The 14,178-nt window shown below is 38.9% G+C and overlaps 1 protein-coding gene and 1 pseudogene across 2 annotated transcripts in view; one reads left to right on the top strand and one right to left on the bottom strand.

Annotated features, from left to right (window-relative positions):
- SEC23IP (SEC23 interacting protein) overlaps positions 1-14,178 on the bottom strand; it is a 52,017-nt gene that overhangs the window by 14,736 nt on the left and 23,103 nt on the right. For both annotated transcript variants that reach the window (XM_008950979.4, XM_003825656.6), the window contains exons 7-13: positions 13,817-13,906; positions 12,744-12,885; positions 10,578-10,786; positions 10,115-10,233; positions 9,034-9,186; positions 7,644-7,739; positions 1,192-1,383 (exon numbers count right to left, since the gene is read on the bottom strand). In XM_008950979.4, the coding sequence (XP_008949227.1) occupies positions 1,192-1,383; positions 7,644-7,739; positions 9,034-9,186; positions 10,115-10,233; positions 10,578-10,786; positions 12,744-12,885; positions 13,817-13,906 (1,001 nt within the window). The remainder of the gene's footprint in view (positions 1-1,191; positions 1,384-7,643; positions 7,740-9,033; positions 9,187-10,114; positions 10,234-10,577; positions 10,787-12,743; positions 12,886-13,816; positions 13,907-14,178) is intronic.
- On the top strand, positions 3,483-3,550 carry LOC129393275 (U4 spliceosomal RNA; annotated as a pseudogene).

Below are 14,178 nucleotides of genomic sequence, written 5' to 3'. Positions count from 1 at the left end.
GAGAGAAAATGGTCCCGCCACTACCCTATCTCTTCTGCTCTGCAGAACTGTGTGGCAACAAATTTCTACTGTTCAAGGCCACCCAGGTGGTGGAACTTTGTTATGGCAGCCTTAAGAAACTAATACCTTCAATAATAAGGAAATAAGAATAAGTCATTATCTCTCCAAACAGTGAAATTAGTCATTACTGATTACAGCAGTCATTAAAAATGCAGTTGGAGGCCCGATGCAGTAGCTCATGCCTGTAATCCTGGCACTTTGCGAAGCCAAGTCAGGAAGACTGCTTGAGGCCAGGAGTTCGAGGCTAACCTGAGCAACACAGCAAGACTGCCTCTACAAAAAATGAAAAAATTAGCCAGGTGTGGTGGTGCAGGGCTACACTCCCAGCTACCTGGGAGGCTGAGGTAGGAGGTATCCCTTAAACCCAAACCCTAAACCCTTGTTTTGAGGTTACAATAGGCTATGATCGCATCACTGCACTCCAGCCTGTGCAACAGAGCAAGACTCTGTCTCCAAAAAGGGAAAAAAGAAAAGAAAATGAAGTTGTAAAGGAATATTTACTTACATAAGAATATATTCCTCTAAAACTTCATTTTTAATACAAATCAAACATCCAATTTCATTTTGTACCTTCATGAACTTACTTACGGAAATGCATCTTTATATACCCAACTGTAAATATCCTGACAGTAACACTGTCTAAAAGGATTTTAATAATTATAAAAGCCACTGTGATACAAGTATGTTAAAGTATATCATTAAATGCAGCACTGGTCAATTTTTATAAGACTTTTTCCCCAAGGGAAGAATTATGAGTACTAGGAAACATAAGTTGAGTGAATACAGCCAAGTTGCTCTCACAGAAACTGAAGTATATTCTGAACATAATTTCTTAACTATGGCCACTTCTGTTGTTAGTGGCTATAAGAGACTGATGCTATAAAAGTATGAGCGGTGGGAAAACTGAAATAGAGACAATTTCAAAAGTTAGACAACACGTTCTGTATGCATTTAATCCCTTATTGTGAGTACTGTTGAAGAAGAAAAAAATTTTCACTAAGAGAAAATCAGTTTTTTCCACATCACAAATAAATGTTAAATAAATATTTAAAGAACTTAAAGCCAACCCAAATGATAAAGATGTATGATTCCAACATGAACTATGTAGCCCCAGTCAATACGTAAACTCACCTGTCCGGCGCCAACTTCAAAAGATTCATAATTCACACACACAGAAGACACGCAAGCACCAACTGGAAGTTTCCTCTTTGGCTCATTGGATTCTGAGGGGAGGGAAGCCATGTCTTTAGTCTTCTGGGCACTTTGCTCTTGTCCTTTTGTAGAAGTGGCCGCCACTGCCTTCTTTTCTGACATTGCTTTTTTCTGTAAAATACCAAAATTTAGTAACATAATCATGAGAAAAAGTTCAGCTCTCAGCTATCATTACAAAACATGCTATCTCAGTATTAAGGAATGATTAGCAACTTCTTAGGAATAGTAACAACACTGTGATTACTTTAAAAAATGCCTTTTTATTCCCTGCAGCTTTTGCTTCAGCTAATTTAAAAAAATGTCCAGGTCAGGCACAGTGGCTCACCCCAGTAATCTCAGCACTTTGGGAGACCAAGGTGGAAGGATAGCTCGAGACCAGGAGTTCAAGACCAACCTGGGCAACATAGTGAGACCTCCATCTCTAGAAAAAAGAAAAAATTAGCCAGGCCTGGTAGTGCACACCTGTGGTCCCAGCTACTCAGGAGGCTAGGGTGGGAGGATCACTTGGGCCTAGAAGGTCAAGGCTGCAGTGATCTGTGATCGTACCACCGCACTCCACCCTGGGCAACAGAGAGAGACCTGTCTCAAAAAAATTTTTAAATTAAAAAAAATGTTTACGTGTCCTTTTTAGAAATGCATACTAAATATTTAGGGAACAAATGTCATGATGTCTATAGTTTAAAATTCTTAAGAAAAATAATTAAGAAGCAAAGAAAATATAGCAAGACAGTTACAACTAAGCAGAAGTATTGGCTCTCATTAGACAAATCTCAAAAATACTGAGTAAAAGAAACCAGGTATAAAAGAATACATACTGTTCATTCTACTTAGATGAATTTTTAAAATAGGTGAACTATTCCATATTGAAGGAAATCAGAAGAGTGGTTTTGTTGTAGGAGGAGTTAACTAGAAAGAAGCATGAGGGAGCTACCTGAGCTCTCTCATGAAACAGAAATGAACACAGAACATAGAAATGAACTCAGAAATGTTCAATTTCTTGTTTTAGGCAGTGACGACACAAGTGCATACAATCGTGAAAACTCACCCTACTGCACACTGAAGATCTATGCATTTCAGCACAGTGGCTCATGCCTGTAATCCCAGCACTTTGGAAGGCTGAGGTGGGTGGATCTCTTGAGCTCAGGGGTTCAAGACCAACCTGAGCAACATGGCAAGACCCCATCTCTAAAAAAACAGAAAAATTAGCTGGGCATGGTGGTGCATGCCTGAAGTCCCAGCTACTTGGGAGGATGAGGTGGGAGGATTGCTTGAACCCAGGAGGTGGAGGCTGCAGTGAGCCATGCGTGCGCCACTGCACTCCAGCCTGAGTGACAGAGTGAGATCCTGCTCAAAAAATAATAATTTTTTAAAAGATCTATGCATTTCCATAAATAAACAAAAGTTTTGGGGCATCTATATAAAAGGTGTTATCTCAGCTGGGCCCAGTGGCTGACGCTTGTAATCCCAGCACTTTGGGAGGCCGAGGCGGGCGAATCATCTGAGGTCAGGAATTTGAGACCAGCACGGCAAAACCCCGTCTCTACTAAAAATACAAAAAAATTACCCGGGCATGGTGGCGAGTGCCTGTAATCCCAGCTACTCAGGAGACTGAGGCAAGAGAATTGCTTGAACCTGGGAGGCGGAGGTTGCAGTGAGCCGAGATCCGCCACTGCATTCCAGCCTGAGCAACAGAGCCGGGACTCACTCCGTCTCAAAAAAAAAAAGGTGTTATCTCTATAACGAGAGAAAAGCCATTCACACTGGTTTTCTAATTTGCCTTGAATACAGCAGCAACAATAACATCAGAGAAATTTAAACAGTTGGGTGGGAGGGGGACTTGTTTACTTCCCAATAACACAAGTTAGGCTGTGAATGACTAAGTGTTAGTCTCGGTTTAAACAGCTATCGACAGTGCCTAAACAACCACAGCTGGCCAAAATGATATTATTTAATTCCAAACACCAGGAAATCAGGAAAGTAAGTAACTGGTTAATTGAAAAGGCAATCTATAAAAAAGAAAACTCTTAGCCAGCTTGTAACTGTTTCCACCGTTAATGTTTTAGAAGGCTTGGTTATCTCTGCCCTTCGGAGGCAACACAAAATTAAGCCTAAAATCCGAAATAAGGAACATTTTCAGGGTTCCTCACTTTAAATCTGCTTTCTCACTCAGAAGTACCTCCCGTTAAATTCATAAAACATTCTAAATTGCAAGCTTTGCGCAGTGGCAGTATTGTAGCTAATGAGGTCTATCCAAGGCGCGATTATTGCTAATTGCATAGGCGTGGGCAAGGACTTCATGTCCAAAACACCAAAAGCAATGGCAACAAAAGCCAAAATTGACAAATGGGATCTAATTAAACTAAAGAGCTTCTGCACAGCAAAAGAAACTACCATCAGAGTGAATAGGCAACCTACAACATGGGAGAAAATTTTCGCAACCTACTCATCTGACAAAGGGCTAATATCCAGAATCTACAGTGAACTCAAACAAATTTACAAGAAAAAAACAAACAACCCCATCAAAAAGTGGGCGAAGGACATGAACAGGCACTTCTCAAAAGAAGACATTTATGCAGCCAAAAAACACATGAAAAAATGCTCATCATCACTGGCCATCAGAGAAATGCAAATCAAAACCACTATGAGATATCATCTCACACCAGTTAGAATGGCAATCATTCAAAAGTCAGGAAACAACAGGTGCTGGAGAGGATGTGGAGAAATAGGAACACTTTTACACTGTTGGTGGGACTGTAAACTAGTTCAACCATTGTGGAAGTCAGTGTGGCGATTCCTCAGGGATCTAGAACTAGAAATACCATTTGACCCAGCCATCCCATTACTGGGTATATACCCAAAGGACTATAAATCATGCTGCTATAAAGACACATGCACACGTATGTTTATTGCGGCATTATTCACAATAGCAAAGACTTGGAACCAACCCAAATGTCCAACAATGATAGACTGGATTAAGAAAATGTGGCACATATACACCATGGAATACTATGCAGCCATAAAAAATGATGAGTTCATATCCTTTGTAGGGACATGGATGAAATTGGAAACCATCATTCTCAGTAAACTATCGCAAGAACAAAAAACCAAACACCGCATATTCTCACTCATAGGTGGGAATTGAACAATGAGATCACATGGACACAGGAAGGGGAATATCATACTCTGGGGACTGTGGTGGGGAGGGGGGAGGGGGGAGGGATAGCATTGGGAGATATACCTAATGCTAGATGACGAGTTAGTGGGTGCAGCGCACCAGCATGGCACATGTATACATATGTAACTAACCTGCACAATGTGCACATGTACCCTAAAACTTAAAGTATAATAAAAAAAAAAAAGAAAAGAAAAAAAAAAAAAACATTCTAAATTGCTGAGAGCTGTCTAAAGAGATCAGAAACTGTCCTGTTGCCAAGAGTTGCTTTGTTAAATTTGCAATACTTTTTAAACTGTGAACCAACAGTGTTTAAAAGTGAACCAACATAGGCTGGGCGTGGTGGCTCACTCCTGTAATCCCAGCACTTTGGGAGGCCAAGGCAGGTGGATCACCTGAGGTCAGGAGATTGAGACCAGCCTGACCAACATGGTGAAACCCCATCTCTACTAAAAATACAAAAATTAGCTGGGCGTGGTGGCAGACGCCTATAATCCCAGCTAGTTGGGAGGCTGAAGCAGGAGAATGGCTTGAACCTGGGAGGCAGAGGTTGTAGTGAGCCGAGATCGTGCCACTGCACTCCAGCCTGGGAGACAAAGCAAGACTCCCTTTCAAAAAAAAAAAAACTGAACCAACATATACATACTTGACTATCAATATCCCCAACACTAGAAACAATTCCTTTTCAAATGAAAATTACTAAGATGCTTTAAAAAGAAAAAAAAAGCACACAGTCACAAATATCACAAATATTTGATCTCCTTGTTATAAAATAATCGCTAATTTTGGTCCCATTATTTCAGTTACAGTAAATCAACAGGACATACCATATTACTTTTGTATTGATCTAGTAGCACCTTGTTATCTGTAAGAAGTGTAAAGCAATCAATGGCAACTCAGCTGAGAAAGTTTCATGGTTCATCCAAAGGCAATTACCTTTTAATTTAAAAAATAAGATCACTCTATAGATTTTTGCTCATTTCAAAACATTCTTATAATGCCATAATTTATATATCTAAGCAACTGCAGTCCATAAACCAGTCTCCTTCTAGAAATTCTTCAAGAACTATAGAATCCTTTTCTACTTTTTTCCCTTTCATTACAGAATAAATTAAGAACATGGTGTAGGGCCTGAACACAAAGCTTCTCATTTCTTGTTTTTGTTTTTTTTTTTTTTTTATAGGCTTTTGCTTCACTGATGTATACACGGAGACAAGCATTTTTCTGTACGGAGCACGCAGCCTGTATACAGGAACAACACTGACACGCTTGTGTCCTAGTCTCAGTTTGACTATTGTGCTCATCAGAGACAAAAGCCTGGGGATCTACTCACAGGGTTGTTGTGAGGCTCAGGTGAGATGAAAAGCTCTTTGTAAATTGGAATTACAGAACGATTCAACACACAAGAAAAATGACATGAAAGATACCTCTTAACTGCTAAAACTAATAACCTTTCTCAGCACTTAATCAAATACTGCTTGTCTATGTCTAAAATGTCTTTTGAGTTGCTCCCTTCCTCTCCACCTCCTACCTTATACCCTTATCATCTCTCTTTCAGTCACTGTACAATTACAATTACTACTATATAAGATTGCAGCCGCCTCCACTTCACGCCTTTCCAACTTCATCTGTGCACTGTGACCAAGCAAACTCTCCACAGTCCAAAAGTTAAAATTAAAATTTAGACTACACAGATGATTTGGTGCTAAATCATAACTTGTGATAGAATAAGCAGGTCAGCATTTTGCAATGTTTAAAAACACCATGACTTTCATGGCCATAAGAACATGTTTGAAAACCACTCCCTTACAAGAGAAAATCCAAGCCTCCACACCTGCCATCTGGGCCTTTGGAACCCTCTGTGCTTCCCAGTTTCCAGCTTCCCTGATGCTACAGGAAAACACATGCCAGATTCCAGAAGGCCATCTCCCCTGACCTTACCCCTCCTTCAAGCTCAAGCACCATCACCTTGGAGAAGTCTTCTCTCACCAACCCCATGCTTGTCTCAACAAGCCAGAACTGCCACCTCTCATCTGCCTCAGGACAACACACACAGCACGCTATTATGGGGCTGGTATGTTGTCATTTGAGCTCAACGTGCTCCCCCCAACTAGACAGCACACTCTTGGTTAATCTCCGGCTCCCAAGAATTGAACACAGTGCCTGACTCAAAAGAGGTAGCTGCTATTCAATAAAATGATGAAAGACTCAATTCCTTAAGCTAACCATTAAAAAAAAAATCAGTCCTATGACTTTATAGTCATTTCCCATATAAAGAAATGATGTAGGTTAAGTTCCAAACAGGTAGTAAAATAATAGAACCATAGAAATTCAAAAGATGGAAGGATCATCAAAGAGCATGTTAATAACAATACAAATAAGACGGCCACCCTAAGAGTCATCTAATTTTTCTAATTAGAAAACCTCTGTAAAATTAATTTGATCAATAAATTAAAATTAATAAAACAAGTATACTTTCCAGTTGTTCTAGTTTTAAATGCTTTTTAGCTGTTGCCTTGTTTTGTATTGTTAACAATTTTTGCTGTTTAGTGTTTAATGAGACTTCAGTGTGTATGTTTTTCCTCATCTCTTTAGATGGTAAGGACTGGGAAGAAAGTGAGCTATTACTTGGTGCTAAGCTTTGCATGCATTATTTCATGCTTACTCCAATCCTATAAGGAAGGTATTATTCCATTTTAGAAATGAAGAAAACAAAGGATCAGAAAAATTAAGAAAATCACTCATGATCAGAAGGCTGAGGCGGGAGGATAGCTTGAGCCCAGGAGTTTGAGACCAGCAGTGGGAAACACAGCAAGATCCCATCTCAAAATAAACAAATGAATAAAACCAAATAAAAATTGCTCATTAATATGCAGTTAATGAGTAGTTGAGCTGATAATTTATTTGTCAGAACTTAACCACTTTTTGCACCAGGAAAACCTTAAATATCCATTTTAAAACTGAAAGCCCTTCATCCTAGGAATTTAGTCCCAGGAAAACCAGGATGGTCACTTAGCCTAATGTGGACTTAAGCCCAACTCTGACTCCTAAGTCTGGGTTTCCATCAGCTCCATTACTGTGCCCTAGGTAGGGAGCAAACTAGCTTACCTAACCATAGTAGTATTAAAATTTTCTATAATATAAACGAGCTGGTCACACCATGAGTTTTAGTTTTTCTTGAGTCAGAGGTGAACTTTACCAGTTTGGCTGCTTTATGTTCTACAAAGTTAGCTATCTTCTTTCTGGGTCCAAGGGGTATCCCCATTTCCTTCAGGTCATCAACTGTACACATAAGCTTTAAAAGGAAACAGACAAGCACATTAATCAATCTAGTGATAGAAGAACTGAAATGAGAATATGAAAATTATAAAGAAACCACATCATCTAAAGCAATCTAAGAGCCACTCAACTTTTTACAAGTTAGTTATTTTGTATTTAAATCATGCATCAGTTTAGGCTATAAAATCTTAGGCCTCCACACCTAAATCATTCTATTAATTAACAGAAAATACACATATGGTATACAAAATTCCAAAGCTATAGTCAAGCATACGATGAAATATCTTCCTCCCACTGCTGTCCCAAACATAGAATTCTCCTCTCAGCACCAACTGTGGAAATTTGCTCTCTTTGAAGCGATGTCTTATGTATGCATAGCACTTACATGTTTTTCTCTGTGTGTGTGCTCTACTATGCACACAGTAATGAACTCTGCTCTCTTCATGTAAATGTACCTTAGAGACGGGTATCTCTGACACTGCATCATTCATTCAACAGCTGTAGGGTACTCCGTTATGCGGATGCATCATAAATGATTTCACTAGCACCCTACTCCTCAACACCAATGGTGTCTCTAATGTTTTGTTACCTTGCAAACACTGCTGTGAGTATCCTTGTAGATAATTCTTGTGTGAATATTTCTCTACAGGAAATATTCCTGGCAATGAAACTGATGAAGCAAAGGGTAATTTTTATATTCTTAAAGATATTGCCAAACTGCCTTCCAAAGAGTTTGTACCAATTTACACTCTGACCAACAATATATAACAATGCCTAGTTCCCTTCACCCTGGCCACATAGCATATTATCAAACTTCCTATTTTTTCAAACTGGTAAGTTAAAAAAAAATCCCATAGTACTTTCAATTTCCATTTCTCTTATGAGTTTTCATACGCCAAGACACCATTTGTTATTTCCTTTTCTGTAAATCATGTTTATATTCTTTGCCTATTTACATATCACACTGATGTGATGGTCTTTCTGTAACTGATTTGTAGAAGCTTTGAAAATCAATGAAATAAGCCCTCTGTCTATAATGTGTGTTGCAAATGTATCACTGGCCTTTAGATGTTGTTTATGGTGTCTACTGTTACACAATTTTTTTCTTTGATGGCTTCTGGATTTTGCATCATACTCAGAAAAGCCTTTCAGATTATAAAAAAATATTCTTATGTGTTTTTCAATTTTTTAAAACATTTCAGTCTTTGTCTACTCTGGAGTGTATTTTGATACGAAAATGTTTATTCTTAATTTTCAATCTACGCAAGAAAAACAATTTCAAACAAAATGAAGCAAACTATGATCAGTACCAGGGATTCCATATCAATCTTTTCCTTTTCAAAAGTGCTAAAATATTCAGAGAGGCTAAGTGCTTCCAGAGTTTCTTGCAAAGTTAGGACTTCTTCATTTTCAACATCAAGGTCATAAGACTCATCCAAAGTCAGCTTTGGCTCTTCAGGCATCTTTAAAAAAAAAGTATGAAAAACATTACAAGCTCAGAAAAACTCCCGTATAATGACTCCTGATCTACGAAAACTCTGAAACAATTTTGCTTTACACAGAAATCATAATTTTAGGCACAGTACTTTGCCATTCAAAGTTTGAATATTCTGGCCAGGCCCAGTGGCTCACGCCTGTAATACCAGCACTTTGGGAGGCTGAGGCGGGTGCATCACCTGAGGTCAGGAGTTGAAGACCAGCCTGGCCAACATGATGAAACCCTGTCTCTACTAAAAACACAAAAATTAGCTCGGCTTGGTGGCAGGCACCTGTAATCCCAGCTACTCGGGAGGCTGAGGCAGGAGAATCGCTTGAACCGGAAAGGCGGAGGTTGCAGTGAGCCGAGATCACACCATTGCACTCTAACCTGGGTGACAAAAGTGAAACTCCGCCTCAAAAAAAAAAAAAAATTGAATATTCTGAAAAGCATACAAGTTTAATAAATCACTCAAGTCTCCATTTCCTATAATTTACATTTTTAAAAATCATAAACTTTCACATTTAAATTTATAACCCATAAAGAAGAAGAGTGAGAAACTCAAATAATGAGCTATATGATTTCCATTCCATTTCTAAACCTCGGTGTACTTTAATATGTAAAACCAGTTTCAGGGCTGGACACGGAAGCTATTATATTTGGGCCTATAACTGTACTCTGAATTTGGGGATTCTCTGAAGAGTTATTGATGCCAGCACTTTGGGAAGCCAAGGCAGGAGGATCGCTTGAGGCCAGGAGGGAACTCAAGACTAGCCCAAGCAACCAATGAGGCTCCGTTAAAACAAACAAACAAACAAACAAACAAAAGTTTCAGGAAACAGTTCAGACTTTCGAAAATTGTTCAGCTCCATAGACTCTAAATCGAAATGTTAATTGGCCATGTACAGACATACCTGCTTTTCCTGAAAATGTAGCTGCTTCACAACTCCATTAGCAACAGCAAGAGATCCAGGGCACTTTGATAAATTCAAATCTTTTTGATTAGACAGGATGTCAAACAATATTAAAGAACCTATGAAAAAGAAACATTTTGCCTTATAATGTAGTAGGTATTTTTATAACACTAATTCTTTTTTCAATGTCTATAGTCAAAAGTCATACAGAAGTTACATGTTATTCAAGACCTGATAATTATTTTATCAAACAGCAGAATAAATTAAAATACGTAGCATTCCCTAGGTAATACTAGAGGTGAATATAGAAAAGGCAGAATCTAAACTCAAAGCATTCATTTCTACCTTTTCTGAAACTTAAAATCTGTAATTCTTAATTTTGCACTAACAATATCACCTACACTGAAAGCAGTTATGACTCAACAAAAATTGTATTTAAAATGTGAATATTTGACAGTTTTACCTAAACTGTGACCAGCAACAGAGACACCTCCTTTGAAGTCTGGGTTCCGACTCATAAAGAGTGCATGCAGACGGTTTATCTCCATTCCTACTTTTTCCACAATTGTCTGACAGTACGTGGGGCTGTTATAAAATAAAATATCTAGCAAAGTTTCATTGGTAAAGTGACGAAATCGACCAATACTTGGCAAAGTGATTTTCTTAATATTCCTGTTTAAAAAGAAAAATACAGCACATTCAGTCAGCATCTACCTTAAATTTACAGATTTTTTAAAGTTTAGATTTTTGACTCCTGAAAATACACTAAGAAAACCCCACAGACTAAATATGAGTTGTTTCTGTAGATAGTCATTATAAATAAATCAAGATAGGCCAGATGCGGTGGCTCACACCTGTAATCCCAGCACTTTGGGAGGCCGAAGTGGGTGGATCACTTGAGGTCAGGAGTTCAAGACCAACCAGGCCAACATGGCGAAACCCCGTCTTTACTAAAAATACACAAATTAGCCGAGTGTGGTGGTGTACACCTGTAATCCCAGCTACTCAGGAGGGTGAGGCAGGAGAACTGCTTGAACCTGAAAGGCAGAGGTTGCAGTGAGCTGAGACTGCACCACTGCATTCCAGTCTGGGCAACAGAGCAAGATCCCATCTCAAAAAAAAAAAAAAAAAAAATTTAAATCAAAAGCCGCCACAAGTCATGGCACACACCTGTACACCCAGCTATTTGGAGGCTGAGGCATGAGAATCGCTTGAACCCAGGAGGTGGAGGTTGCAGTGAGCCGAGATTCTGCCACCACACTCCAGCCTGGGCGACAGAGCGAGACTCCACATCAAAAAAAAAATTAAAAATATAAATAAAGATAAACCAAAAAAATTTGTGCTGCCATATGTGGTGGCTCATGCCTGTGATCCTAGCACTTTGAGAGGCTAGGGCAGGAGGACCACTTGAGCCCAGGAGATCAAGACCAGCTTGAGCAACACAGTGAGACCCCATCTCTACAGAAAATTTAAAAATTAGCCAGGCATGGCAGCTTGCACCTATAGTCCCAGCTACTTGGGAGACTGAGGTGGGAGGATCACTTGAGCCCAGGAGGCCAAGTCTACAGTGAGCCATGATCATGAAAGTGCACTCCAGAGCCTGGGTGACAGTGAGATGCTGTCTCAAAAACAATTCAGTTTTTTTTTTTTAAGTTATTTGTGCCTATAACTATACTATGAATTTTGGGATTCTCTGAAGAGTTAGTTGCTATATAAGTCATATGCAAAGATTTCTATTTTATTTTTAAAGAGGGAAGATTACTCTTCCATTTTTCTTCCAGTTAACTGCAAATCTGGACACCTGACAAACCTTGTGGGTCAAAAGGACTAAAGAGAATATCAAACAGAAAAAACAGGGCTACATGGAATGAAAAATCTTTCCTAATTTGAGAATGACCAAAATGAAGTTTAGGAATACACACAGAGAAAGAAAACACCCTTACAATAGGGCCTAACATAGACAAAACGCTGTTTGTAGAAATAGTTTTATTAAACTATGTACCCTGAAATATTACGGTGTTCACTAAAATCTAGACATGTGCCAGCAAAACTATTACCTGTATTTATGATTCTCAATTGGGAGCATTCAAAATTGAGCAGAGTATTTTTAATTGTCACAGTGCCTGGTGAGCACTGCTAGTACTGAGTGGCCTTTACACTAAGGAAGTTAAGTGGTCTGCACTGCGACAGCAAAGAATTGTCCTGACAAGAGCATCTCCACTGAGAAACAATATTCTGAATCTGTGGTTCTCAGCCAGGGGTGATTTTTACCCTCCAGGGGACATCTGGCAATTTCTGGAGACATTTTTGTTGGGGTGGAAAGGCCATTAGGCATCCTACTACATAAAGGACAGCCCCCTGTCTAAACTGCTACAGATTAAAATTGTATTTTAAAACCAGCTAAAATTTCTTAAGATTCTCTTAAATATTTACAAAAGGAGTGCACACACACACACACACAGAGAAAAGTAGTGTGTAAACTTTACAGCCAATATTTAATCATATGTCAGAAGTATACAATTTTTAAAAACATATTGATTGAAGCTACAATAAACTATTTCATATTACGGTTTAAATTTTAAATTTAAATATGACTAATCTGAAAAACAAGTTATCAAAATCCACAAACCTGTCCACACCTGTGGCGTCCCCACCCAAAGAACTATGCCAATGAACTGGAAGGAACTCCACTCTGCTTATTTTCCCGTCATCTAAAGATTTCTTGAAATGTGTCTGCAGCAATTTGAGAGAAACCACCCTAAAATCATCCACTTCAAAAGAAAAAAAAAAAAAAACAGAGAAAATAAATTAAACTCTCCTAGCTTGATAGCTAGTCAGCAGTTACCTCAAAAATGCCAGTATTTTTAATAACATAAAGATACATTTTTTAAAGAAAAAAATGAGGATAAGAGAATTAGTAAAATTTTTTAAAAAGAAAGGAATAAGTCACTTTTGGGAAGCTCTTTTAAACTTTCCATTATTGCAGAGGAATAGATGCTTGGGATGCATCCGTTTAACCACCACTGCTGGGAGGTAGCGTGGCACCTTGGGGAAAGGCTCTGGAATCACACTGCCGGCTCCAGGCTCCAGGCCCTACTGACTGTGATAAGGGAGAGTTTCACTTACCCCCACCCCTACCTACCTCTTCACCCCCAACCCCCACTGCCCCAGGCCTCAGTTCCTCATTAGTCACAGTAGTGGCGATAACAGTGACAGCACCTATACCCCAAAGGTTTATTTGTGAGGGTCAAATGACAAGGCATCTAAGATACTTGGCATATACCAAATATTCAATAAATATGAACTATTATTACATGGACATAAAAATAAAACTTCAAAAATTTAAGTCAACCAGGCAGATTCATGTTTCCATTAAACAACTTCTCCCAACTCACTGACTATAAATCCATTCAATGCAGAGGTATTCCTAGCTGCTGCAGGTGCTCAGGCAAAGGCTGTCAGCAAGGTTAAACTACTTCCAAGATCCCTTCTAATTCCTCACAGTCTGGGATTGTATGCGTCACATATGTCACAAGAGCAAATCAAGTACAACTTAGTATTTCCCACTGACCATTTAAATTTCCTCTTACAGACTCCTCAGCAAGTAGTACACAGCTGGGAACTATCCTAAAAATGAATACTCCAAAGCTCTTCTATTAGTTCTCAGATCATCCCATGAAATACAATATACCCAACACTTACCACACTCAATAATGCTCCTAAAGCGTAAGTCACACACAGGTCCAATGCCATGCACCACAAACACCAAATGGTCAACTTGAGGCATCTCCCCTATCAAAAAAAATTTTTAAACATACATAAAAGATGGGAATTTGTTTGGATTTTCCTAATGGCAATATTCTAGATATCCCTTTTGTCATCACAAACTTGCCAAAGAAATTCATGACCCTTCAAAGAGAATAAGCCTCATTACCCCTATCAAATTAGAGGAACAATTTGTCCCTCTTGGCATATAAAAGCGAACTAGAACAAGAGGTGGAGGCAGCAGGCTCTCTCTGTTCCCGGAAGCTAACAGCACATGATGAGCAGCAGGTTTGTATCTA

The sequence above is a fragment of the Pan paniscus genome, chromosome 8 (assembly GCF_029289425.2).
Source record: "Pan paniscus chromosome 8, NHGRI_mPanPan1-v2.0_pri, whole genome shotgun sequence".
NCBI classification, from domain to species: Eukaryota; Metazoa; Chordata; class Mammalia; order Primates; family Hominidae; genus Pan; species Pan paniscus.
The sequence above is the reverse complement of the archived record's forward strand: the minus strand, read 5'-3'. Positions and strand labels throughout refer to the sequence as shown.